This window comes from Urocitellus parryii, chromosome 1 (genome assembly GCF_045843805.1).
Source record: "Urocitellus parryii isolate mUroPar1 chromosome 1, mUroPar1.hap1, whole genome shotgun sequence".
In the NCBI taxonomy this organism is placed as follows: domain Eukaryota; kingdom Metazoa; phylum Chordata; class Mammalia; order Rodentia; family Sciuridae; genus Urocitellus; species Urocitellus parryii.
Genome location: NC_135531.1, coordinates 36,640,337 through 36,666,536, shown reverse-complemented (window position 1 = coordinate 36,666,536; position 26,200 = coordinate 36,640,337). Strand labels below are relative to the sequence as shown.

Here is a 26,200-nt window from a genome sequence, read left to right as displayed (position 1 = left end):
TTGTGGGCTTCTATTGACCTAATCTGTAAGTATTGTTGTTTCTCAAAGCTCAGTACTAACCACTGTTTTTTTCTCATATTACAATGTTCTAGGACTGTTCATTCTCTCCTGTAGCTGCAGTTAGTACCTATCAGCCAGTAACCTATAGATTTGTTTGTATCTCGATTCCAGACTTTTAACTAACTTACGATTTCCACCAGGTAGACTTAGAAAATTGAAGTCATGCTATCCCTGAATTTATTCCTCCCTCTCAATGGTGGCCCTGCAACCTTTCCACTTGCTCCAATCAGAAACCCTGGCATTATTTTGTACTCCTACATCTCTCCCCCAAGTTCCAGGTTCAATAATCCCCAAGAAGAGAGTGGAGTTCCTAAATATTTCTTGGAGCTGTGCTCTCTTTCCTTACTGCCTAGGTACTAAGTTCTATTTTCTCTCCTGATGCTTTTTCAAAAGCTTTCTAGTGATTTTGCTATATTGCTCTTGCATCCTACAATCTATTCTCTTAAGCAGTTACAGGTTCTTTCAGAAGTGCAAGTAGAATCATAAAATCCTTCTTTAGTAGAATTTCTATTCAAGAGGTTTTTAGACATTCAAAGAGGAAATGGTGGGGATGGAATATAACTAAGCACTGTATAGTGCCATTCGACATTTTATACTTCACAGAAGACAGATCAATTTGCATATCAGTCTTTTAGAAATGAAGGTGAGTTTAGGAAGTTAGATGTCTTCCCATCAGTCGGTTTTGCCACCTTTGCTTAAATTAAAGTCCTTGCAATAAACAAGTATACTTCAATAACGCTGTTTTAAAACAAAAATCTGGGCCAGAAAAGACGTGCTCTTTTCCTAATAGTCCACAACTCAAATCCATAATGATCTGGCCCCTGCCCACTAAACACACTTCAGGCTTCTCTCCCCTTTAGATCTCTCTCCGCCCTAATGCTGCTTAAAGGGGCTTGCTTTCAGCCATACTATTTAAAGGCAAACATAGTATGTTCTCGATACATTCTTGTTAATGGTAATTAGTAAATATAGTTGGAAGACATTTTCTGATGCTTTATGAGAAAGAGGCCAAGTTTTCTAAGTTTTTTTTTTTTTTAATCAGCTTTACTGAGGGATATAATTGTCGTTTAGGTTTACATAAGGATCACTCCGCTGACACCACCCTGGTGGTTGGTCAGTGGTTGGCTGCACCGCCACAAGGCTGTTGCTTACCAACTTAAGTACAAGCAGCTCCCCTTCCGAGTCACGTATCGGAAGTGAAGGCCGAAGGGGCGCAGACCAGATATCCGTCTGAGAAACCCCACCCTCTCCCGCGCTTCCTGCCCCTCCCTTTGCAGGTAGCGACCCGGGGTGTGGCCCGGGACTTGGGGCGGGACATCCGGTTTTTCTTCTTCCGGAGACGTATAGCTGCTTCCCCCGCGCGGAGGTTCGAACCGCTGTTGTTTCCCCTTGTTCCTAGTAGTCGCCGCTGGCGCTGCCGCCGCCGCCCATCTCCCGCTGCTGGGATTTAACCACAAAACTTCTCAGCCAAAACCCTCTTCTGTGGCCCAAGGCCTCTGCAACTGATTGTTTTCCTTCATCAAGAATTTTTTTTAAATTCAAGAAGTATTCCTGAAGAAGCAGTCGTGGGCAGGCGCGGACACTGTGCGGTTCAAGCTTTTTGACAAATTAAAACTCAAAGAGACCTCCTTCCCACAACTTGCAGCTCAGAACTGCTGTGTGAGTGTGTCGTTTGTGGTTGTTTGAATGAGGCTTTTTCGGCAACTAGATACTATGTTTTGATAAGTGAGTTGCCCAGTGATGTCAAGAACAGATTAGTTTGTGTTTTTTCTGTCCTTAAATTCTGACGTAATATGCTGGGTGTGAGAACGCAAACAGTAATTAGACAGTGGAAATGAGGGTTGGAGCCAGATTATGGTTCTTGTGATATGTCAGGGACTTTTGAGCACCACATTGTTTCTTGTGTATGCTTGATTATTTAAGCCTTAAAAAAAGGCAGTTATAGCCAGGTACGGTGGTTTATACTTGTAATCCAGAGGATGGGGCAAGAGGATCCCAAGTTCTAAGCCAGCCTCAGCAATTTAGTGAGACCCTGCTTCAGAATAATAAAGTAAAAAGGACTGGGAATGCGGTTCAGTGGTAAAGCACCACTGAGTTAAATTTCCAGTACCAAAAATTAAAAGTAATTATGCATCAGTAAAGCTATTTTTTTAAATATTTATTTTTTAGTTATGGATTGACACAATGTCTTTATTTTACTTAATGTGGTGCTGAGGATCCAACCCAGTGCCTCACACATGCTAGGCAAGTGCTCTACCTCTGAGCCACAACCCCAGCTATTTTTTTTTAACTTGGCCATTAAAAGAAACTGTTTTATGCAATTTGGAATAAGAAAATAAGCACCACTTTTTTTTTTTGAAACACCAGAGAGACATATCTGAGGGATGTGTGTGTATGTGTGTGTGAGAGAGATAGAAACATTACCATTTGTTACCATTTAACAGGTATGTAAACAAGGGATGTGAAGCAGTTAGTATGGCCTAACTTGTAGAAAGCTCCCTAAGACAGCAATATTAGAGATGGAATAGAGAGGGGGAAAAAACAGGGAAAAGGTCCTAGACTTCTGCAGAAGTTACGGAGAAAGTTGATTTAAAAAAAAAAAAAAAGTGCGAGTGTAAAGAAAGCCAAGTTCAAGAGAGAGAATCAACAGGACTTGTTATAGGGGCATGTAAGAATTCAAATACATATTGCTAATCTACTTTTAAGTGCCATTAACTGAAACTGCAAACTTGAGGGGAGCAAGAATTTTTAAATGTGATTATTCTTTAATCATTCACTGAATATTTATTGTACCATTGTTATTTGCCTAATACTGTTTTAGGTGTCAGAGATAGAATTGTCCTTGGAAATAGGAAAGGTCCTTGCCTATTTGAGTTTATACCCTAATGGGAAAGTGCAAAACAGTCACTTTTGATAGTAGTAAACTCTATGAAGAAAAAATATGAAGTAGGATAGGAGGTGATTAGGAGCAACTTTAACTTAGTTGGTCAAGTTAGGCCTTTTGGGGAGTGACATTTATGTTGAGACCTTAAGGATGACAAAGAACTAATGATGTGATGAACCATGGAAAAGTCAGAAAGACCAGTACAAAGATTCTGAGATAGGAAAGAAATTATTTAAAGAATGTTAAAAAGACCAATATGACTAAATGTCCTGAACAAGGGGAAAGGAGTTAGGAGATAACATTTGGAGACAGAGAAAGAGGACAAGATTGTGTGGCCTTTTGTAGGCTACGCCTAGGAGTTTTAATTTTATTCCAAGTGAGAGTGGAACGTATTAGTGAATTTTAAGCCAGCAGATGATAGATCTAATTTTTATTTCAAAAGATTGCTTTGACTACTGAATTTAGATTGGACTTAAGGGAAGAGATAAGAGTGAAAGTGAGATTAGGGAATATTATAGAAATCTGCTTATTTATTTATTTATTTTTAATACTAGGCAAGTGCTCTACTACTGAGCCTAGAAGGCTGCTTTGGGTAGGAATGATTAAGCTCCATTTTAGTCTATATTGAATTTGATTTATCTGTAGGACACATGGAAAGCAACCTACCAGGATAGCAAGCAGCTAGCTGAAAGTTCTGGAGGAAGATCAGAAGTTCTCTAGAGAACTAAAATAAATAGAATTGTGTGATTTCCTCAAAAGAGACCATATAGCTAAATACTTATGTTCAGACATAGTCTACACAAGATTATGGGCTATATCACATGCAGTTTAAATGAGGTGAGGTTTAAAAAGTCAGGGTGAAGCTTAAAAGTAACAAGTATAGTAAGAAGAAATGAAATGGGGACTAAGGTCAGGGTTGAAGCATCCTTGATTTAGGGAATAAAGAAAAAAAAGGATTAAAGAGAGCAATAGAAGTAGAGAGAAACTCTTTACTTCTCTCTACTTCTCTCACATCCCAGACTGGGGTGTGAGGTGGTGGTAGTATCGAAAGGGAAAATTTGGTGCAAAGGAAGGTTTACAGCATTTTCACAGATTAATCAGATCTCTAGTAGGATAAAGACTGAAGTCATTGCTATTAAGAAGACAGTGGTGACTATTGTGAAACAGTCTCAATAGAGAGGGAGAGGAGAAAGCTGAATTGTAATGAATCCAAGATTGATAAGAGAGAAAGTGGGCAATGAGAGTTTTACTACATTTGAGAAGTTTATGGATAGGAAATAGGGATAAAACAGGAAGGTCTTATTTATGGAAAGTTATTTTTTCTGACAAGTGAAACTTGATCACTGGAGAAATCAAGGGGATAATATGGAAGGGGAAGCAGGAAGTATTAGAAAAGGAATAAAAATATTTCATAAGATTTATTGAGCTCTTACAAGGCAACTTTTACTGTGCTAGACACCGTCATGTGTATTTTCTCATTTAATCCTCATAATCCTGTTAGTACCCATTTTACAAATGAAACAATCTGGGGCTATAAGCTAGTAAATATGGAGTATCAATGAAACCTAGTTCTCTAATTGCCCTTCCATTATACCTGTATGGAGAACACAAGTGAAGATAATCATTTCGAGGTAAGAAATCAAATTCAGGAAATGAGGATGAATGTAAGACATTAGAAGTTTAATTAGCTGATTCACTAGTGTCATGGAACTACTTTTTAAACTCCAGGCTAGGGACAAGAATCCAGGTAGTTGAATTTCTTTTTCAGTGGTTTAGGCCTAATAGTTCCTTGTGACTCAGCTTCTCAGTCTCATGTACCTTAGATGATTCCCTGCATTCTTATTGCAACAGTGTAATTTGCTTGTTATTTGAAATTATATCCTGAGCATATATATAGTTTACAAAAATTAACCCTCAGGAAAAGTAAAACTACAAAAACTGATAAAGACAGTTTTAACATTTGTGAGCTATCTTCTCCCTCTAGGTTATGTGTCTATGAAGTGAAGTCCTAGGAGCTAATCAAGGCATTTTGTTAATTATGTTAATTTTAGATCATTGAAAGTGTTTGTAAAAAGATCACTTTCCTTCTAGCAAAAGTAAATGCAGTGGCAGTGTTTTTCTTATGTTCTTAGAAAATGCATCTATTTACTTTGGTGGAACTTTTGTACATTAAGAGAACTATCTGCTATTGTGGTTTCCATTTCCTTCAGTCTCGCCTTGAAAGGACTTCTTACCCTGTTGTAATGGCAGCCGAAGTGCAAATGGTACTTTATGAAGATGATTCAGTGCAGGTCCAGTATGTTGATGGTTCCAAATTGCAGCTTTCTCCCTGTGGCTCTGAATTTTTATTTGAAAAGTCACCTCCTGTTTCAGCACACCCTTTAGAACAACCAGAAAGAATTCGTCAAAGGACACACTTTGTTATTAGCACTTACCGAGTAAGTAATGTCATAAAACTACTATTTTTAATACTAAAATATAGTTGAAGTGGGCTAGAATATGAAAGGTAATTAGTATTCTGGATTACTGTCATTCTAAACTGATTTTCAAATCTTTTTATATTTTTAAAGATTAAATCTGACATTTCTTTTTATAGGAGCAACTACAGCGAGCCCTAGATTTTCGAAACTCTTCAGCTTCTTGCCTTTTTTTATCTGAAAGCATCATACCTTCTGAAAGAAAAAAGGTAATTTTTCTTCAAACCTCATTTAAAAAAAAATTGTAGTTGTAGATGGACAGAATACCTTTATTTTATTTGTTTATTTTTATGTGGTGCTGAGGATTGAACCCAGTGCCTCATGCATGCTAGGCAAGCACTCTACCACTGAGCCACAGCCCCAGTCCCTCAAACCTCATTTTTATAAATAAAGATTTGAGAATAGATAATTAGAAACTGGTAGTTTAATGTTCAGTTTTTTGTTTGTTTGTTTGTATCCTCCCTAGGACACTTGGGAGTAGAAACAAGCTATAGAATGCAAAGGGCCTAATCTGTAGGAATATGTAATTACATGTGTAAAAATTTTATTCTTTTGCTTATATTTGAATTTACATTTTGAGGAATAATAATAATAATAGCCATCATTTATTAAAGGTTTACTATATGTGCCAAGAACTAGGAATAATATTCTAAGTGGCAGAGTTAGGATTTGAAACTTCTCTAACTCGGAAGACTGTATTTACTGTATTTTTTTTTTTTTTTGTACTGGGGATTGTACCCAGGGCCCTGGGCATGATAGGCATAAGCGTGGGCTCTACCATTGACCCATAACCCCAGACTATCTTTCTGCGACCTGTTTATGCTTTTATGATGCTTACTGCCTACTGAATAATTGTATTATTTTGTATTGTGGCAAAGGAGTGGTAAAAAGGTGTAAGCTTTAACTTAGTCTGGAGGGTTTTGTTTCCCCATTATCCTTTTTTTCAGTGCTAGAGATGTAATCTAGGCTTCCCTCATGCTAAGCAAGCATTTTGCCACTGAGTTACATCCCTGGCCTCTCGTTGTATCTTTTAAGTAATTTTATTCATTGAAATTATGTAGCTCGCCACTGGTTCTACAATAGAATAATTAGATAGTGTAATTCTAAAAAAAAAAGTTCCTGACCATTCTTACAAACCAGGTTTGCCATAAAATAAATACTGCCTTTATTTTATCATTGTAACATAGATGGCACTATAATTCAAGAGTCTTTTTTGACAATAGGTTTTTTAAAATTAAGTTTTTATATACATGGAAGCCGAAATGTCAAATTAATTAAACATTTAATTAAGATAGTATGCGCCACCTCTGTTTATATGTTAGATGAAAAAACACAACAGGCACAGTTATTTGTTATGAGTCTCTTTCCTATTTGTCAGGATCAATTTACCTTTAAGTAGTTAAAATTTTTTAAATTACTCTTTAAGCCACTGGGAATTTATTTTAGTTTATGGTATGCCATGTATCATCTGGCAGATACTTTATATATTATCTTATTTTTTAAGTCCATGTGATAACCTTCTAAGACACCATTTCCCCAAAAGCTATTTAGTAATTCCAGTACCATTTATTAAGTAAGCCTGTCTTTTCCCCTTTGATAATATATAAAAGCATACATTATCACTTGTAACAATTTAAGATATGAATGAGTCTGTTTTTGTATTTTCTGAATGGTTCTGGAAGTGACTTTTGTGCTAGTTCCATACCAGTTAAGCTCTGATTGCTTTTATTGTAAAATAGCACAGTGTAGGGCTGGGGTAGTAGCTCAGTATGCCACACGTCCAGGGGCCTGGGTTCAATCCTCAGCACCACATTAAAAAAATAAATAAACAAAGGTATTGTGTCCAACTACAACTAAAAAGTAAATATATTTTAAAAAATATAGCACAGTGTAGATTCCTTCCTCATTTATATTATTTTTCAGAGTAGACTTTTAGGGTGGGAGATATGCCAATCTACTTATCTCTAATTCAGTGTACATTTTAAACCTAAATTTTGGGGGGAAGACAGCCAGCATCTCATTGGGGGGGTTCTTCTGCCCAGAGGAATCCAAGCCACCCTAAATCTTAATATCTCAAATAATTAACAAATAATAAAACACACTCAGAAATATATTTACAAAAGCGAAGCCTCTGATAGATCTAGTCCACATTGGTTCTTGAACTAGACAAAGACAAAATGGCTGTGGTGGTTTATTTAAGGGGGTACATCAAAGGCAGGGGTAAGGTTTCAAGAGTAGAGTCTTGGGGGCTGGGGATGTGGCTCAAGCGGTAGTGCGCTCGCCTAGAATGCGTGTGGCCCGGGTTTGATCCTCAGCACCACATACAAACAAAGATGTTGTGCCCGCCGATAACTAAAAAATAAAATATTAAAAAAAAAAAAAAGAGTAGAGTCTTGTTTTGTGATGTCTTGTAGTCAGCATGTTGATTGACATCTTGGCAGGTCACACCCATCTCAGGTGCTATGTGGGATCTTAGGCAGAGACTGAGGGAGAAGTTCACCTATCAGGTGGTCAGTCCCTATGGGGAGTGCCCCAAGGAGTTCCCAGTGCCAGACTTATCCCCTCAGGAGGCTACTATGCGCAACATAGTCCATGCACAGTCCACAGAATATCTGTGACACTAAATATGTTTAACACTGAATACAATCAAGGTACTTTTTTTTCTTCTTTCCTTTCATTTTGTGTGTATTTTCTACCTCTTTTACTAAGAGAGAATGTTAACTATCACATATTCTCTAGACAGCTATATATTAGGCTCTCCATTTTTTCAGTCTAAGTAGTAAAAATACAAACAAGCAATAAGAGCTTTCTCAATAACTTTTGATATTTAAATATCAAAAGTTGGGCTGGGATTGTGGCTCAGTGGCAGAACGCTTGCCTCATGCGTGTGAGGCACTGGGTTTAATCCTTAGCACCACATAAAAATAAATAAACAAAACAAAGATATTGTGTCTGTGTATAACTAAGAAAAAGTTTTTCAAAAAGTATTGAAAAATATGACTGTTAACAGAAATTACTCACCATGCCCTTTCTTTTAATGCAGTGCATCTTCATTGACATCTCTGAAGTCAGATGGCCCAGTCTCGATCCAGATGATAACATGATATGTACAGAGAGTGGCACTGTGAAGATAACATCTTTAGATGGTCATGCATACCTTTGCCTGCCCAAATCTCAGCATGAATTTACAGTGCATTTTTTGTGTAAAGTTAGTCAAAAGCCAGATTCATCTGTAGTATTTTCAGAAAAAAATAATCAAGCCCCAAAAGGTGGACTAGTTGAAAAAAACAGCAAAATCTTTACATATGGGACTTTATCAGGACAAAGACTGAAGAATAAAGAAAATGAGCTTTATTGCCAGGTCTTAAAATCCAAAGAAACTTTAGGGAAGACGAACTGTATAAATGGAAGTGAAGAAAGGGGAGAGCTGCCTTTTCCTGGTACAAATCACCCATATGTATACACATGGGTAAAGCAGTGCTGGTCTGTTGCCTCCTGTCCAGAGGAATGGAGATACCCTTTGTCTTTAGCACTTCATTTTCAAAATAAAGTTAGCAACATGTCTAAAACTGCAGATATCACGAGTAGAATTTTAACTTCTGACGTTTCAGAGGAAAGAAGAAAAGAGGTTTCTGTTCTTCCCAGGACCCTGTTACTTAGCTGTTCTGCCCCACACCTGCACAGGTAATGGAAGAATGGTTTATTTGTCATAAAGCTTTTATGAGAATTAGTCTTTACATAAGCATAATTTTCTTCCTAAATTATCTGGGAGTACTTACAAGGAAAGTTAATTTAATTGACACAAATCTGCATTTATTTATTTGTTTGTTTGTTTGTTTGTTTGGGAGTACTGGGGATTGAACTCAGGGGCACTTGACCACTGAGCCACATACCCAGCCCTATTTTATATTTTACTTGGAGACAGGGTCACACTGAATTGCTTAGCACCTTGCTGTTGCTAGGGCTGGTTTTGAACTTTGGATCTTTTGCCTCAGCCTCCTGAGCTGTTGGGATTACAGGCATGTGCCACCATGCCCAGCCACAAATCTTTGCTCTTAATAGATCGTAAATAATTTTCTTAGCAAAGGTGTTATATCTAATTCTTATTCTATGTCCATGCCTTGAATGTTTTGGGGAGGCTTACTCTACACTGGATACTTTGGTAAGCACAGTGACTGGGGAAATGACTTAAGACCCAGCCACTGCTTTCTAGCAACATAGAGTTTAGTGAAGGTTACTATCCCTAAAAGAATTAATTTGGGGGCTGGGACTGTAGCTCAGTGGTAGAGCTTTACCTAGCATGTGTGAGGCACTGGGTTTGATCCTTAGCCCCACATAAAAATGAAACAAATACAATAAAGGAATGCTGTCCATCTACAACGACAAAAAAAAAAAAAACTTTTAAAAAATTAATTAGATGTGGTAAGTGATGGGACAGGAATCTGTCCAGGGCTCTTAGAGTAAGCTAATACAAACAGCTTAAATGCCACGCACTGTTGTACTTTACCTAATTAATCCTCAAAGTACTCCCATGAGGTAAGTACTAGTACCATCTCCTTATTGTAGAGGAACTTGAGACCCAGAAATGTTAAATAACTTGAGTAAAGCCACATAGATAGTACTTATAGAATTGAAATTTGATCCCAGGTAGTCTATATAAGTACTCATTTGTTATTTAAAACAAAATAAGGGAATGACTCAGTCATGATTACCTTGTTAAAATTGGAAAATCCAGGATTATGTTTCAAAAGAGATTTTATGCTTTTTTAATTACTTACATTGACTTTAGGTTGAAAACCATTATCCTTTTTCTTAACCATTATCCTTAATCGGTCTTCCGTGATCTAGTCTCTTCCTGTATCTGTAATCTTCAGCTTTCTCACTATCTTACCCTTGTTTTCTGTACTCTTGCTAAACTGAACTTTTGCAATCTCTAGAATGTTCACTCAAGTTCTCTTTTACCACTACACTTGTTCTTTTCTCTGTCAGGAGCACTTTCCCTGAACTGGCTGACTTTGGCTCATTTTCCATGTCTCAGCCTAAACCTCACTTCTTTAAGGTAGTTGTCCAAAAGATCTTAGACAAGCTAGGTCATTGTACAAGCCCATAGCATTCAGTGATTCCCCTTTATACTCAACAATTACTATTTAACATTCCTGCCCAGGTGGAATCTCCACTGAGGGCAGGAACCATATCTGCTTTTTTTGAGTTCTTAGGTCCTAAGAGTATAATGCCTGTCCCACTATAAACATTTTAGGAAATCTTTGTTTGAATTCAGGGCTAAATTTTAAAGATTAGTAAAACTGTTGATTTGTATATAATTGTGCTGAGATCTAATACTGATACAATTGAAAATAATGGAAAAAAGATTTGTTTTTAAACTTCATTAATATACTTTCATATTTTATTCTACTTTAATCTAATGAGTTAAGCAAGAAATTAATGTTGTTACAGTGGCACTATTTTGCTGACTTTTAAGACAATTATTTGGAGTAACCAGAATTAAATAGACTATATTTTACCCTCTACAGGTGGAATTTTTGTGATTCACTTGCACAGAGAGAGTCTGGTGAAGAATATTCCTATCCTGAAGTAGTGAAAGTGGTTTGGTATAAGGGTGTCATATATAGGTAAGGAACCTGTGTTGGAGTTAGAACTATTTATTTACAGTGTCATAGATGGGATGGGACTATCTTTGCAGATAGACTTGCAAGAGGACACTGTTTTGCTGGGCAGACTGTAATCCTGTGTTTCATCTTGCATTTTTATAAGTCTCAGAACTAATGTCATTGGTTCACATGGGTCTTGTGACCCACTCACAAAAACCATGTTTACGAGATGTTTGCAGCAATTCCAAATCCATTCAGGAGTCAATTTTGTTAGTGAATGTCATATTCATATCAGTTATTTAGGATATTCCTTCTAAGCATCAGAAAACCTAGTTGTCTGAATTAGCCATATCACAAGGTTACCTATTGAACATGGAATTATAGAAGACGATAGCAAATTAAAGATTCAAAGCAAATATTCACTGAGTAACTGCTCTGTACCAGCACTAGTCCATGATATCCTACCCAGTGATTCCCCTTTATACTCAACAATTACTATTTAACCTCTCTGATGACTTATAGTATTACTATTGGCCAGATGGACAGTTTGACTTCCATGAATAATGTTGGAAGAGCAAAGGTAAATAATTTTTTTTGGTGAGCACGGGCTCTCCATTTCCTACGTAAAGATCCACCTACTTCAGACAACATATTTTTCATATATGTTCTAATAAAATTAACTTTTAACTTCAGTTTTTAAATAGTATATGACCAATACTTTGATTGTACCTGGCTGCTCTGGGTATAACTGGTCATCTATAAGGGACAGCTTCCTGCACAGTTGGTATATTTCAACCATCAGGTATTGGTTATGCTAGTTCTTTACTAAAGTTTATTTTCAGGTCCTGAAAGTGTCGTATTGAACTTCTATGCGGTAGACATAGCTTGGTGACTGTTTATGTACCAGCCTCAATGACTGGCATTGGGGATGCTGTGAGAATGAGACAAGATACCTGAATTCCAGAAACTCTGAGTTTAGTTGTTGAAGTAAATACATAAACAACTTCTGTGTGTTCTATTTATCTTTTGCAAAAAAGTTGATTTATATGGTTGGGTTCAGAATATAAAATGATCCACTTCTCTATATAAACAAAAAAGTACTTCTTTGCTTAGTCCCTTTTTTGATGACTCCTTTCAGATATGTTTTAATCTCAATTAGAAAAACAATTATTATTTCTCTTCCTTAGGCTTACTCATAAAAATGTGAACTCAATAGAGATTTATCCTGGAGATGGATCTGTTTTCAAATCAGAGGGAGCCTATTTTGGGAACTATTTTACATATTATCCTAGTCCAGAAGGATCAGAAGAGGTAAGCAAACTATGAGAGAGTTTTGGTATAAATCAGAATATATATAGAAACGTTTTTATGTAACACTGCTTCCAACTCTTCATTCTGGAAAATTAATATAATCTTACTATCAGCATTGGCACCTGGTTAGTTATAACCACCTTATTTTTATTATATTCTAACCCACTATTCTTCAATACCTTAAGCAATTTGTGTTTAAATCAGAAGCTAAATTTCCTGTTATATAATTTAATCAATAGAAAATGCTGAAATCAGTAACTTTAAGTCAGTATACTATGGTGAATGAATAAATTTGTACATTATAAAGCAGATTTCCCACCCACTATGTAATTGTTTAAGACCTCTTAATTCATCTTTACATACAACTAGATGGTTGAATAATATTGTTCTGTTTTTGAAAACACTGAAACATAACATGTTTACTGACCACATAAATAATAATATGGGTATTTGTTGATGAGTGTTAAATTGTTTCCTGCCAATCTGACAGTTGACGTCTACCTTATTATAGCAATTACCATAACATCACATTATTTTGTTTTATAGGTAGGAATAGAATAAAATGCTTTGCCCCAGAGTGGAGTCTTTAAGTAATAAAATCATCAGAGTCAGTAGGGAGATGTGTTTTAACTATGGAAAATTTCTAACGTGTACAAAAGTAGAGAGCAAATATAATGAATTCTTATGTTACCATTATCCAACTTGTTCATCTATACTTCCCACTATCTGCCCCAAATTCCCTGTTTTATTTTTTAAGTAAACCCCCAAAATCATTTCATTCGTAAATGTTTCAGTATATATTTGAGCAGCTCCTCTACAGAGGTCTATTTCTAGGAGAGTGTTTATTTATTCAATAAACATCAACACTTACCCTTTGGTAGGCACACTGGTAAGCGCACTGGTTAAGATGAAAGAGTTCTTGCCCTCAACAGTTCTTAATCTAGTAGAGAGACAAATGAGGAAATGAGATGAACGTATGAACTAATAATGCATATGTATATGTAAGTATGTGAATGTGTTGTGTCCAATCAAGTCAACAGGCAAATAAGTTGAGTATGCATAGTCTTACTGCTGACTGCTGTATGTTAGGGGATGTGCAATATTGCAAGATAAATATAGAACATCTTCATGGAGTTTCAGTTTTACTCAAAGCTGTCAGGGGGAGAGTGATGATTTTTTTTTTAATGAGGCAAATATAATGTTCTTTAGAAGCATGAGCTTTTGGGATAAAAACACCCAATTTCCAAACAAGATTTTCATTTGTGGTGGACTGCTTTGGGCTTTATTCTCAGAGCTCTGTTCAACACATCCATTCTTCTCTAACTGCTTTGATGAAAAGCTTTAAAAACAATTGACTCTTTTTGGGGGATAAAATTGTTTTGCTTCTTGCTTTAATACATACTCCGAAAAAATCAATTCCAGGTAAATTAAAAAGAGCTAAATGTAAGAAAGCAAGCTTTATAGTTGTTAGAAGAAAATATAGAAGAATAATGTTTGTAATCTTTGGATATGAGGGGCCTTAAGGTACAAATACAGAAAAACAGAAAGCATAAAAGAAAAGAAATTTGAGAAGATTTTCAAATTTGTATTAAATTTTAAATATGTAAAATCGCATAAGTCAGATAATGTGGGAAAGATAAATGAATAAAATATTCTAATTCCACACTAAATTAGCAGTAAAAAGACCAAAAAGCAAAAACAAAAACCCCCACACCAAAGCCCCTGATAAAAAAATGAGGAAAGTTTAAGAATCATTTAAGCTTTAGAAAAGGCAATATAAATGAAAAACGCTTAATACTTGAAAGCATGTCCAGCTTTACTACTTATGTCAAATTACTTAAATACAAATTATAACAACAATGATATGCCATTTTTCACTTATCAAATTGTCTAAAACTAAATTGGTAGAATCACTGCCCTAAAAGGTTTGGTAAAAGGGTGCTTCTCATAGTGTTGGTTGGAGTATAAATTGGTTCAGCCTTCATGGGGACAACTTGATAACATCAAGTAAAATTGATCAGAAATTCTGTTTTAAAAAGTTATAGCCTGGCCATTATTATAGTTAGTAAGAAGGAGACCTGCAATTATCTGTCTGACTTAGAAACCAATCTGCTTTCCCTGATAGTAAAGAGGATAAGCTACACTCTCTTGTGGTTCAAATTAGATCTCTATTGCTACTTAGTCCTCAGCCCCAGTTTTCTCATCTAGAAACCAGGTATTAATAATTTTTATTTCAGAATTAAGGAATAAATGAAATAATCCATATGAAGTATATAGCGTAGTACCTGTCATACAGCGTCTGCTCCACACGTTAGCCACTTCTGACTATTTATTGTGACATAGCGTTAAGCCCTGTTGGGATTACCTAAAAAGAAATCAGGAAGTCAAAAAGAAAGCCTTGAGACAAGCCCTAGGAAACACTAGCAGGTCTAAGAAAGAGAAAATGCAGAAGGAATAACAAAATAATAATTGTTTTTTCCTTTTAATTTTAAGAACCTGCAGTGCTGGGCTGGACATGTGGCACAGTGGTAGAGTTCTTGCCTCCCATTCATGATGCCCTGGGTTCAATCCCCAGGAACACCCCAAAAAAAAAAAAAAAAAAAACTCTGTAAAAATATTGTCTTCCACCAACTATAGCAATAGGTCTTCCATTAATAAAATTTAACAAAATGATATATTCATCCAATTAAAATAGTTATTTTTAAGACCTATATAGCCTTTTCTCTTCAGGTAAAAGAGTGGCTAATGAGATAAAGTTTCTGCTAATATGTAGGAAAATTAGTTTTGTTACATTAGTTTATGTATAGCCAAGATTTAAATTGGACAGTAAGTTATAGGCTATTAGAATGTATTGAGTGGTGCTATGGTTTAGATAGTAGGAGACTCCTAAAAGCTCATATGTGAGATAATACAAGAACATTCAGAGGTGAAATGATTGGGTTATGAGAGCCATAACCCAATCAGTGAATTAATCCCCTAATGGGGATTACCTGAGTGGTAACTGAGGCAGGTAGGGTATGGCTGGAGGAGGTATACATTAGGGGTGTGTCTTTGGGGTAAACATTTTATGTCTGGCAAGTGGAGTCTCTCTCTGCTTCCTGATCAACTTGTAAGCTGCTTCCCTCCACCACTCTTTCACCATGATGTTCAACCTCACCTAGAGCCCCGAGGAATGGAGCCAGCTATCTATGGACTAAGACCTCTGAAACCAAAAATAAACTTCTCCTCCTGAATATTATTATTGTCAGGTTTTTTTGGATCACAGCAGCAAAAAAAAAAAAAAAACCTGAATAAAAAGAGTGTATATGTGGAATTCTATACTTTAAAAAAATTGGATAATGGAAAGGCATCATAGAAAACCTTTGAAATATACAGGTATTATAGTGTTAGACTATTAAAATAAATGCTGCCTTCTTACTATGTAAAAACATTTTCAATAAAAAGGTAATAAAGGCAAATAATAATAATAATAATCATTATTGGTATGAAGATTGAGCCCAGGGGCACTTAAACACTGAGCCATATCCTCAGCCCTTTTTTATATTTTATTTAGAGACAGGGTCTCCCTGAGTTGCTTAAGAGCCTCACTAAGTTGTTGAGACTGGTTTTGAATTTGTGATCGTTTTGCCTCAGCCTCCTGAGCCACTGAGATTACAGACATGTACCACCATGCCTGGCTGGCAAAATATGTTATTAATGAGATTTTTCATTTTAAACTAATTTTCAGAGAGAAGAGAAAACTTACTCAGTAAATAACCTTCCTCCAGATAGACCAGGAAATCCGTTCTCTGTATGTTCTCTGATTAAGCAGGCCACCAGGTAATTTCTTCACATTCTGTTGAACCAAGTGTTGTACATCTGTAAGCCTTGATACATTTTCCTTTGGTTAAAGATGAGAATAATTGGCAGATATAATAAAAGTATATGTCTTTGATAAGATGTGTTAACTTTTCTATTCTCATAATTTATTTTTTAAAATTTTTTATTTTTGTAAAGATGGACACAATATCTTTATTTATTTATTTTTATGTGGTGCTGAGGATTGAACCCTGTGCCTCACATGTGTGAGGCAAGCACTCTACCACTGGGCTACAGCCCCAGCCCTTATTCTCATAATTTATAAAATAAGGTAATTTATATTATTACAAGAATACTTCTGGCTTTAAAACTATAGGGAAACATTCATATATGGTGACCAAGTGCTTAGAGGAAATAAGTGCCTTTACTGTAGGTCAGTGTGGCATCATTATTATTCTTCAAATCAAGTTGGGGTTTTTATGATATATTTGAAAAACTTCCTAGTTCTTTGTTATCCTCAAATTAATAGAGATTTATCAGAGTATATTACAGATGAAGTACACTTACTTTTAACATTCTCTTAATTTGTGACACCCAGAATAATGAAAATGAATTATTGAATTAAATCATTTATTTTTATAAATTTATGTCTATAAGCAATTTTCAAAATAGATTTAAAGGAGCAGAATTTGTAATTTGTTATCCCAGAAATAGTTGACTTACTTACCCACCAGTTTTAGATTATGCTAAAACTTTCAGACCTGTAAATCTATCACCTCTTAAAAAGGAACACCTTTTAATTCTCTCCATGGAGTCATTTTATTGATAAAAATTGAAGGAATAGCCTTAACTAGGAAAGATTAGTATAGAGGAAAACAACAGTAGTTACTTTCTAGGGAATTAAGGATTTCTAGAAAAAAAGAATTCAAAACCTGTTTCAGTGGAAATCATTTGCTTGTCATCTAAAATATTACATGGCATGTGGATGGGTTACTAGAATGGGAAGATGTCATTATTTGCAAATGTTTAAGGAATTTTTTTCATGTTCACAGAATTCTCCAACATTGTGCCAAGACGAGACTTTCTTTAAGTCATAACTATTGCATATGCTGCTGGAAAATGGTATATTAAAGTTATTTCAAAATCAAGATTTTAAAAAATGGTTTTATTATTTATATCATACTTCTAAGATCAAACTGTTTTCAAACAAGTTGTGAGAGAAATTTCTTGTAACATTAATATTGGTTTATTCAATATTATTCAAAAAATACCCACCTAATTGACAAACATTGAAAAATCAAACTTTTAATTATTTGTGTGCAGGGGCTGGTGGAGGCGCTGGGGATTGATCCTAGGGCCTTGAGCATGCTAAGCATGCACTCTCTCTGAGCCAAGCCCCTAGCCAGTTTGTTTTTGCTCTTAATGGAGGGAAAGGGACTGGGAATTGATTGTATTTGAAACATAGTATAAATCATGTGATGTGTATTTTACATTTATTGTACTATAAAAATAAATTCTTTAATTCTGATTTGGAGGAAATGATTCTCAGACATTTCTTTTTTTATCCATACTCACTGAATTGTAAACCTCTATGTTGCCATATTTCCTAATTTTTGTCTATTTTTTATGTAGAGGAGAACAATAGTTTTATAAAGATGTTAAAACTTAATCTACTTGTGAAATAAGACTATTTTGGGTATCCTCTTCTGGAAAAGTTAAAACATACTTAAGAATTCTACAGTATTAAACTTCTGAATCAGAATGGGAAATTGCCTCAGAGTTCATTAATGTTAATTTAAATCTTGTTAATGGATAACTTTAATTTCCTGCTTTTTAAATTTACTTGGTTTTAGAAATCTGGAATAAATGATAGCAATATATTGCCTTTGCTTTTGCAAGAATCATTCATACCCAACATGGGAAGATTTCTTGCCTACTCTGATGACAAAGTACATGCTATCTTTGTAGATGGCATTACTGTAACCCTAAATTGGAATTTCAGCTCTTCTGTTGAAAAAAGACAGGTAAGTGTCCTTCAGATTAAAATCTACGTGTTTTGTTTTGTTTTTGTTTTCGTACTGGGGATTGAACCCAGAGGTGCTTTACCAATGAGCCATATCCCCAACCCCTTTTATTTTTTATTTTGAGACAGGGTCTAACTAAGTTGTTTAGGGCCTCACTACATTGCTGAAGCTGCCTGCCCTCAAATGTGTGATCCTCTGGCCTCAGCCTCCTACGTTACTAGGATTACAGGAATGTGCCACTGTGCCCAGCTGAAATCTACTTTTTTTGTGTAGAGTTAAGATTTATTGAAGCATCTTTAACTGACATAAAAATTGAACATATTTATGGGGCATTGTGTGGTGTTTTGATACATGTTTTTATTGTATAATGTTCAGATCAGGATAAACATTTTTCCTTAGACGTTTATTATTTCTTTGTGGTGAAAACATTCAAAATTCTGTCTTTTTGCTTTTTTTTTTGAAATATACATTATCCTTAACTATAGTTTCTTATCTATAGTCTGGAAGATAATTTTTATTGTTGTTTACCCATGGAATATAGAACAAAGAAAACAAAATCACATTATCTCAAATTTTTTAGGTATCAAATCTGTCAAGAGACTTTACTGATTTCATTGGATTTCTTAGCAAGTCAGAACAGTGTGGCAAAATTAGTCATTTTTATAAAGATAACTCATTATAGCACAAGGGATTAGTATTTTTATTCTCTTAATAATTATGTGAGTGGTGACTGATACCCATTGTTGTGTAAAATATAATATTTGTCAAAATAAAATTTTCATTATTCAATCTACTTATTTTCTTAAACTGATAATTAAGTTAGAAGAGGTTGTTTATGTTTTTGTTTTCAGTTTTAGAGTGATAAAATTTACCTTTCCTCCTTGCTTTTTAAGGTGAATCAAGGTCTCAAGTTAGGTTGGTGTAAGTTAACTTTTCCTGATGGACAAGATGAGTTAATTGAAATTGAACACCCTGGGCCATATGAAAGGTACTGAAAAAGCAATTTTAAAAATTATTTTTGGCTGGGAATGTGGTAAAGGACTTGCCTAGTACTCATGAGACCCTGGGTTTGCTCCCTGGCACTGAAAAAAAAATATTTTCATGTTTTAAGTGACAGAAAGGAAGCATAGAAACATTATTTAAATGTTCTATACATTTTTAGTTTTTCCATATGGATAATATGAATGAAGTAATTTCATCAGGCTTCAGTGTTCAGCTCTGCTGACATTTAGCATAACTGACTAAGTTCTGCTTTAATTACACTTCCTTGTATTTAAGTTATTTTTTTAAAATATATAACAGACATAACTGACTTGCTATGGTGATTGGACTATGGTCAACTGTGCTAACCAATTCTGATCTCCTAACCAATATGAAATAAGGTTTGCAATCATGATTAACAAAAAGTATGTATATTCTATAAAGTAAAGTTTAAACTAGCTGATAATGATTCTGAAAATTGGGAAGATTCTTGAAATCAGTTTTTATGAATATACTTTTTGAGTTTTTGTGATTTGTTATTAGTTATGGTAATTCTACTTGTGGTAGTCTTGACATTTTAGCAATTTTACTTGACAGTATTAACAAAAGAATTGCTTTTTTACCTCTTGAATTCATTTTCTATTCGACTTTATTGAACTCAATATTTGTTTTGTATATTCAGTTATAATTATGTGTGTGTTCTTGTACATATGTACATATTAATGGTGTCTTCTGGTTTAAATTTAGTAAGCAAATGCTCACATAGTCTTATGTGTAGATATATTTTCATGATAAAATTTAAGGAAACTCAATTTACTTTGAAAAACCAAAAGGAAAATTTGAATACTTGAATTTGAGCTTTAAGTGAAATTCAAATATTATCTTCATTTTGACTTAAATGTTATCTTTGTTTTGAATGTGAATAAATAATTTTATTTTTTATGTAAAATAGAAAAGGCTTGCCTTTTTGTCTAATGAGGAAGATTTAGAAAATTAATTTTTTATTTGTCCTTTTTTCCAAATTGTTTTAATGATTTTTCCATTTTTTGTATACTTGTGTAGAACATATAAAAGTTCATTTTCAAGTATTTATTTTAATGTGTTCATTCTAGATATGTGACAACAGTAACATCATGGTGCAGAAGACTTACCCAGATTAGTCCAAGAGAGATGCTCACACATCCTTCAGCTTTTATTCCTGAAGAAAATTGGTATTTATATTTCTTTTAATCTGTCTAGAAGAGCCAACTAATATATAGAAATTAAAGTATCAAGTAGTAACCCCTGAAACTGTTTTTCTCAAGACAACTTATTAGTTTTAAATATATTTTACTCCTATAATGCTTTTGATACTTTAAACTTGAAAATTATTTCAAATCTGATATCTTAATTTATTATATTTCATCATATTTCATCTGAGGAACAGAAAACTTTGCATTGAAAATTTCAAAATGAAAGGCTTTTACATATGATAATTTCAAAAGTTCATGGAAGATGTAAGGGGATTAGTATTAATGGGAATAAAATGTTGACTAACAAGCTTTCAGCAAAAGTTGATTTTTTAAAATAATTTCTGTCATATTAATTACTTGCCCCAAATTAATTAGCAAATAACAAATCAAGTATTTCAGTCCCTTCTATGTGCCTTTCAGTTTGCGGAGGACTAGGACCAGGCTGTAAAGGAATATTTAGAAAAAATAAGATATTGTAGGAAGCAAGCAAGGGCAGAGGCAAAAAGAATCTTTTGGCTTATGGAGATAGTGAGAAGATAGTTTTTATGGAGCAGATGATTCCTGCTAGGGTATAGGATGGATTTTTATGGATCAATGGATCTTGTTGTAAATAGAGTTCAAATGTGACCTAAATACAAGTTCCTAAACTGGAAAACGACAGGAAGAAGTCATTCAGCAGATTCATATCAGTGAGGGCATAATCTGAATATACTGGGAAAGGATACCAGAAACAATTTAGGAACCTAAGTTACTTCTTGGAACAAATCAAATCAAATCAGTAGGTATTATTTGAAAATCTCAAGTCTGTAAGGATTTACCTTTCCAGATGCATCCTTCAGCTAATGCTGAAAAGTTGCTTGAGTAATTAATAAAAAACAGTTTAGGGACTGGGGTTGTGGCTCAGCGGTAGAGTGCTCGCCAAGCACAATGTGAGGCCCTGGGTTTGATTCTCAGCAACACATAAAAATAAATAAATAAAATAAAGGTATTGTGTCCAACTAAAAAATAAATATTTTAAAAAAAACCAGTTTAGAAGAAAAGGAAATTATCCATGGCTATAAAAGTGATCACTTCACCACGGCTAGCATTTGTAAAATGCAGACTTCTTATATAAAAGCTGAAAAAGAATAGCTGTCAAGAAATACTATAAAGTGAAAGTGCACATTGTTTATGGAAGCTGTGGGTGGAAGGATGGAAGCAGCAGCAGAGAGATAAGATAAAGGAATTGAGGAGTAGCTCTATCCCCTTGCAAAGGATAAGACATTTCCACTGTGATTTGTTTTCTTGTCAGAGTTGGCTGAAGGAAAAAGAGATTATGTAGTGAACAGCTGCCTAAATCATATTTCAGTTTTTTCTGCCTCACCATTATTAGCTTATTAATTGGACATTTTAATATAGATGTTAGTAAAAAAAAAGAGTGCAGAATATATTTCATAAGAAGTTGGTTCATCATGTGAGCAATTGAATTAAAGATTGTTATGGTTGCTTATGCCAGAAAAAAAAATTGTATTATGCTAAAGGTGATTTGCAATGATGATAAGTCTGCAGGCTTTGGAGTAAGTTATATCCAAGTTCTTTTCCACAGATGCTTAAAATGACCAAAGATCTTTCTCATTTACATCCATAAACTAGTATACAAGGAAAAGATTGCAAGCTGGCAAGAAGGTACATATGACCCATTGTAGTAAAGCCAATAAATCCACATTCCCTTTTTTAGTACTGGGAATCCAGAGATACTTTACTGCTGAGCCACATCCCCAGCCCTTTGTTTTTTTGTTTTTTTTTGAGACAGGGTCTTGCTAAGTTGCTAAGGATGGCCTCAAACTTGTGATCCTCCTGCTGTAGCTTCCCAAGTTGCTGGATGTTATGGTTTAAATTAGGTGTTCAGCAAAAGCTCCTGTATGAGTCAATGAAAGAAAGTTTAGAGGTAAAATGATTGGGTTATGGGAATATTAACCTAATCAATTCATTAATCCCCTGACAAGGGATTGAGTGGTGACTGTAGGGAGGTAGGGTGTGACTGGAGTGGGTCAATGGGAGTGTGCCTTTGGGGTATATATTTTGAGAGCTGAGCTTAGTCTCTGTCTCTGCTTATTGGTGGCCTTATCCTGACTTGGTGTCCTCTACCACATCCTTCTGCCATGATGTTTTCTTCACCTCAGTCCTGAGGAATGGAGCTGGCTATCTATGGACTTAAACACCTGAAACCATGAGCCCCCAAATAAACTGTACTCCTCTAATTGTTTTTGTCAGGTCTTTTGGTCACAGCAGCGAAAAAGCTGACTAAAAAACTGGGATTATAGGTGTGTGCTGCTGCACCCAGCTAAAATAGCCTTTTCAAGTAACTTGAATAAAAACATGTTTTTAGACTAATGTCCTCACTAATTTTTTATAGAAAGTAAAGTTTACATCATTTGTAATTGTATGCTACTGCTCACATATCATTCTAGCTTCATAAGGTAAAAGAACACACATGTATGGGGTTCTGCTAGTTTTATACATTCAAACCTATACCTCATACTCATTGTCTATTTTTCATACATGGTAAAAGCTAAATGAAATAAGTTAATAGTCTATTCCAGAAGAAATTTAAAGATTTATGTTTTAATGTCTAATTTAACTGTGTAAAAACTTGGGACCTCCCAAACCATCTAATTTTAAGAGTTCTCTATAAATGAGGCCTTTCTAAAATTAATCATTAAACCAATGAAGAGTACAGAAAAATTTTAAAAGATCTTTTTTTCTGAGAGACAATCTAGGTAGGAAGATCAAAAAGTTAAATATTCAAGAGAAGACATTACAATTAAGTATATGATTAACATAAATGCTGTAAAAATTCAGTGAGAGGTCACATCTTGGGATTTAATAGGTTATTAAAGTTCAGGTATACTTTAGAGAGAAAGAGTAGAAGGTATTCCGGGTTAGTACGAAGAATTAGTAGGAAAACCTGTAACCTTAAAATATCAATACTTGATTACAAAATCTTTGGAGACTTATTCATTGTCCCTTAAAAGCATTCAGTAAATATTAGTTAAGTCAACTTGCTGCTAAGTAAAGCTAATATAAAGAGAATTCTTAACATTTTTGGAAAAAAAAGTCAAGTATGCTTATTGAAATTTCATAAATAAAAAAGAATCAGCATGCCAGGTATGGTGGTGTACATGCATAATTCCAGTGACTCTGGAGACTGAGACAGGAGGATTGCAAGGTCAAAGCTAGCCTCAGTGATTTAGCAAGGCCCTAAGCAACTTAGACCCTGTCTCAAAACAAAAAGAGGGGCTTGGGATGTGACTCAGCGGTTAAGTGCTCCTGGGTTCAATACCTGGTACCAAAAAAAAAAAAAAATCAGCATGAACTTACTTTTTTCCTGTTTTTTTTTTTTTTTTTTTTGCACAGGTCTGTTGCTTCTGAACTTGAAAAGATACAGAAGTTTAACTGTATCCTTTAAAAAGAATGTACTGTCCTGCTGGGCATGGTGGTGCATGCCTGTAATCCCAGCTGTTTGGGAGGCTGAGGCAAGAGGATCTTGAGTTCAAAGCCAGCCCCAGCAAAAGCCAGGCGCTAAGCAACTCAGTGAGACCCTGTCTTTAAGTAAAATACAAAATAGGGCTGGGATATGGCTCAGTGGCCAAGTGCCCCTGAGTTAATCCCCGATATCCACCCCCACCCCCAAAAAGAATGTACTATACTGCAGAATTAATCCCCTTCAATTCTAGGCTTAATTCATGGATATAATTTATGAAATATTAATCCATACTTTATATATTGTAGTGCTTTATTGAGTCAGCAAATATTTAAGATGTTTTCTTATTTATGGAAGGTACATCATGTTAACACTTTTCTTTGGATTTAACTTTAACAAGGAACAGTGAACTAGGGTAAAGGTGTTCTTTGGGGACTTTATCACTTATATTATTCTAAATTATTAAAATTATTAAGTACCTACTTCTGACTTCTTTTATGAAACCTTCTGTACATTCTCACCCCACTTATTTAAACTTGTTTTCTCTTGTGGTTTTTTGAATGTTACTGAAATAATAAAGTAGTTCTGGAACAGAGGAAAGGCCTTTTTTTAGTTTAGATTTCTTTTACTTAGAAAATAAAAGACACTACACAGATTGCTTATAATCCTGTCATTGCTATTCTTGTTCCATTTTTATAACACTTAAGAACATGAAATGTTACTGAGATTTTCATTAATTTCCTCCGTATCACCAAGCCTCAATACAAACACACATGTAAATATTCCCTCTCCTTTATAATGTGTTTCATCATGTATAAGGGGGTAGTTCTAATTTCTGAAGTCCCTACTTTATTATGAATCCAAGTAATCTTATTGAGAAATAATATTTTGATACGAAAGCCAGGCTTTCTGAAAATAAAAATATTTATGTAATTTTTAAAATGTGGGGAAAAGCTCCTTAATTAAGTAACTCAGTGCTACTGGAGAATAGTGGTATCCTAAACCAGATTTCTAACAAGAAAAATGAACAGTCTTCTGATTATTATAAACCAAGATCTTCAGAAACCTTGCTAGAAGAATTTAATGAAAAGAAAGTATCAGTAGCATTGGAAAAAACTTCCAAAATTCTTCAGGATATTGATTGTCTTTTATCAAACTCTAAAAAGTGAAAAATGGAATTATTATTAAATCTTGAGGATGTTGTTTCAAATGACTGGTACAAAATTATTAGTAAGCCAAGAAATTGCATGTATTACTTCTACATGACTATGAGAATTGACAATTAACTTTGGTTGTATTTTACCTAACTTGTAAAATTTTTAAATACATACAATAAATTTTATTAATAAAGAACTATTTTGAACTCTCTCATTTAATGTCAGATTTATGAAACTTCTGTAAAATTATGAATTTTTTGCTGTTTTTAATCTTGTGTCATATTCACTATTTTTTGTATCCAGTAACTCCTATTTACTTTCTACTCCCAAAGAACTATTAAAAGATAACTAAATCTAAACAAAACAAAACAACAAGCAAGCAAGCCTAGGCAATATTGCAAGCTAAGGATCAAGTACTTCAGCCAAGACTGTTTTATTTAAACTGTCTCATGAATTGGATTTCATTTCTTTTGAACATACAGAAAGATTTATGCTGCAAAATGTGTGGAATTAACAGAAATGTCCTCACCAAAAGTACTTATTGTAGCCTTGCCTATGGAAAGAACAAAAACTCATATCTAAAAAGAATGTAAGATTATACTACCAGACAACCAGAAATGTTCTAATTTTCTATTTAAAAAGATCAGGCTGGGGCTGGGAATATAGCTCAGTTGGTAAAATGCTTGCATCGAATGCACAAGGCCCCGAGTTCGATTCAAAAATAAAATAATAGCACCACAAATAAATAAATAATCAGATTCCTCATATCTAAAGTTAAGATAAAGCAACAAAGGAAAACAATGAAGAGAAAAGAATTACTAGATTTGTAGTGATCATGTCAATGAGTTGAAGGGGCACAAGGTTCTCTTTTTAGCTCCTCACTCTGGGCTTCTTCATATTTTAGATATTAGCAAAAATATTTCTTCAAAGAAACCTCCCTAACTACTTGACAGGTTACTCTTCTCTCAACTCTAATATCCACCCTGTTTACTTCCTGTAAGTGCCTACCACAATCTGCCCAGCTTGTTTGCTTCATTATGGCCAATATCCACTACTAGAATATCCTCCATAAAGTAATTTTGTAGCCTTGTTACCATAGTGCCTGGCACACACAGCACTCAGTATATGTTGTGTAAATGGATCAGTGTCTTTAGGTAGTAAATTGACTAGAGACAGAAAACCAACAATTTGTTCTGCTTTGGTT

General features: G+C 34.6%; 1 protein-coding gene across 2 annotated transcripts; it reads left to right on the top strand.

The window, feature by feature from the left end:
- The first annotated feature begins 1,426 nt into the window (after positions 1–1,426).
- Positions 1,427–26,199, top strand: C1H5orf34 (chromosome 1 C5orf34 homolog). 2 transcript variants are annotated; one of them, XM_026393600.2, is made up of 13 exons: positions 1,427–1,719; positions 5,155–5,382; positions 5,541–5,630; positions 8,465–9,105; positions 10,953–11,051; positions 12,218–12,341; positions 16,069–16,160; positions 17,192–17,261; positions 17,993–18,163; positions 19,057–19,151; positions 20,257–20,355; positions 23,773–23,813; positions 24,815–26,199. In XM_026393600.2, the coding sequence occupies exons 2-13, from the start codon at positions 5,188–5,190 to the stop codon at positions 25,006–25,008; spliced, it is 1,911 nt and encodes a 636-aa protein (XP_026249385.2). In that variant the 5' UTR covers positions 1,427–1,719; positions 5,155–5,187; the 3' UTR covers positions 25,009–26,199. The 2 variants fall into 2 exon arrangements, with proteins under 2 accessions (XP_026249385.2, XP_026249384.2); XM_026393599.2 differs by lacking the exon at positions 1,427–1,719 and adding an exon at positions 2,283–2,504.
- Position 26,200: the final 1 nt, after the last annotated feature.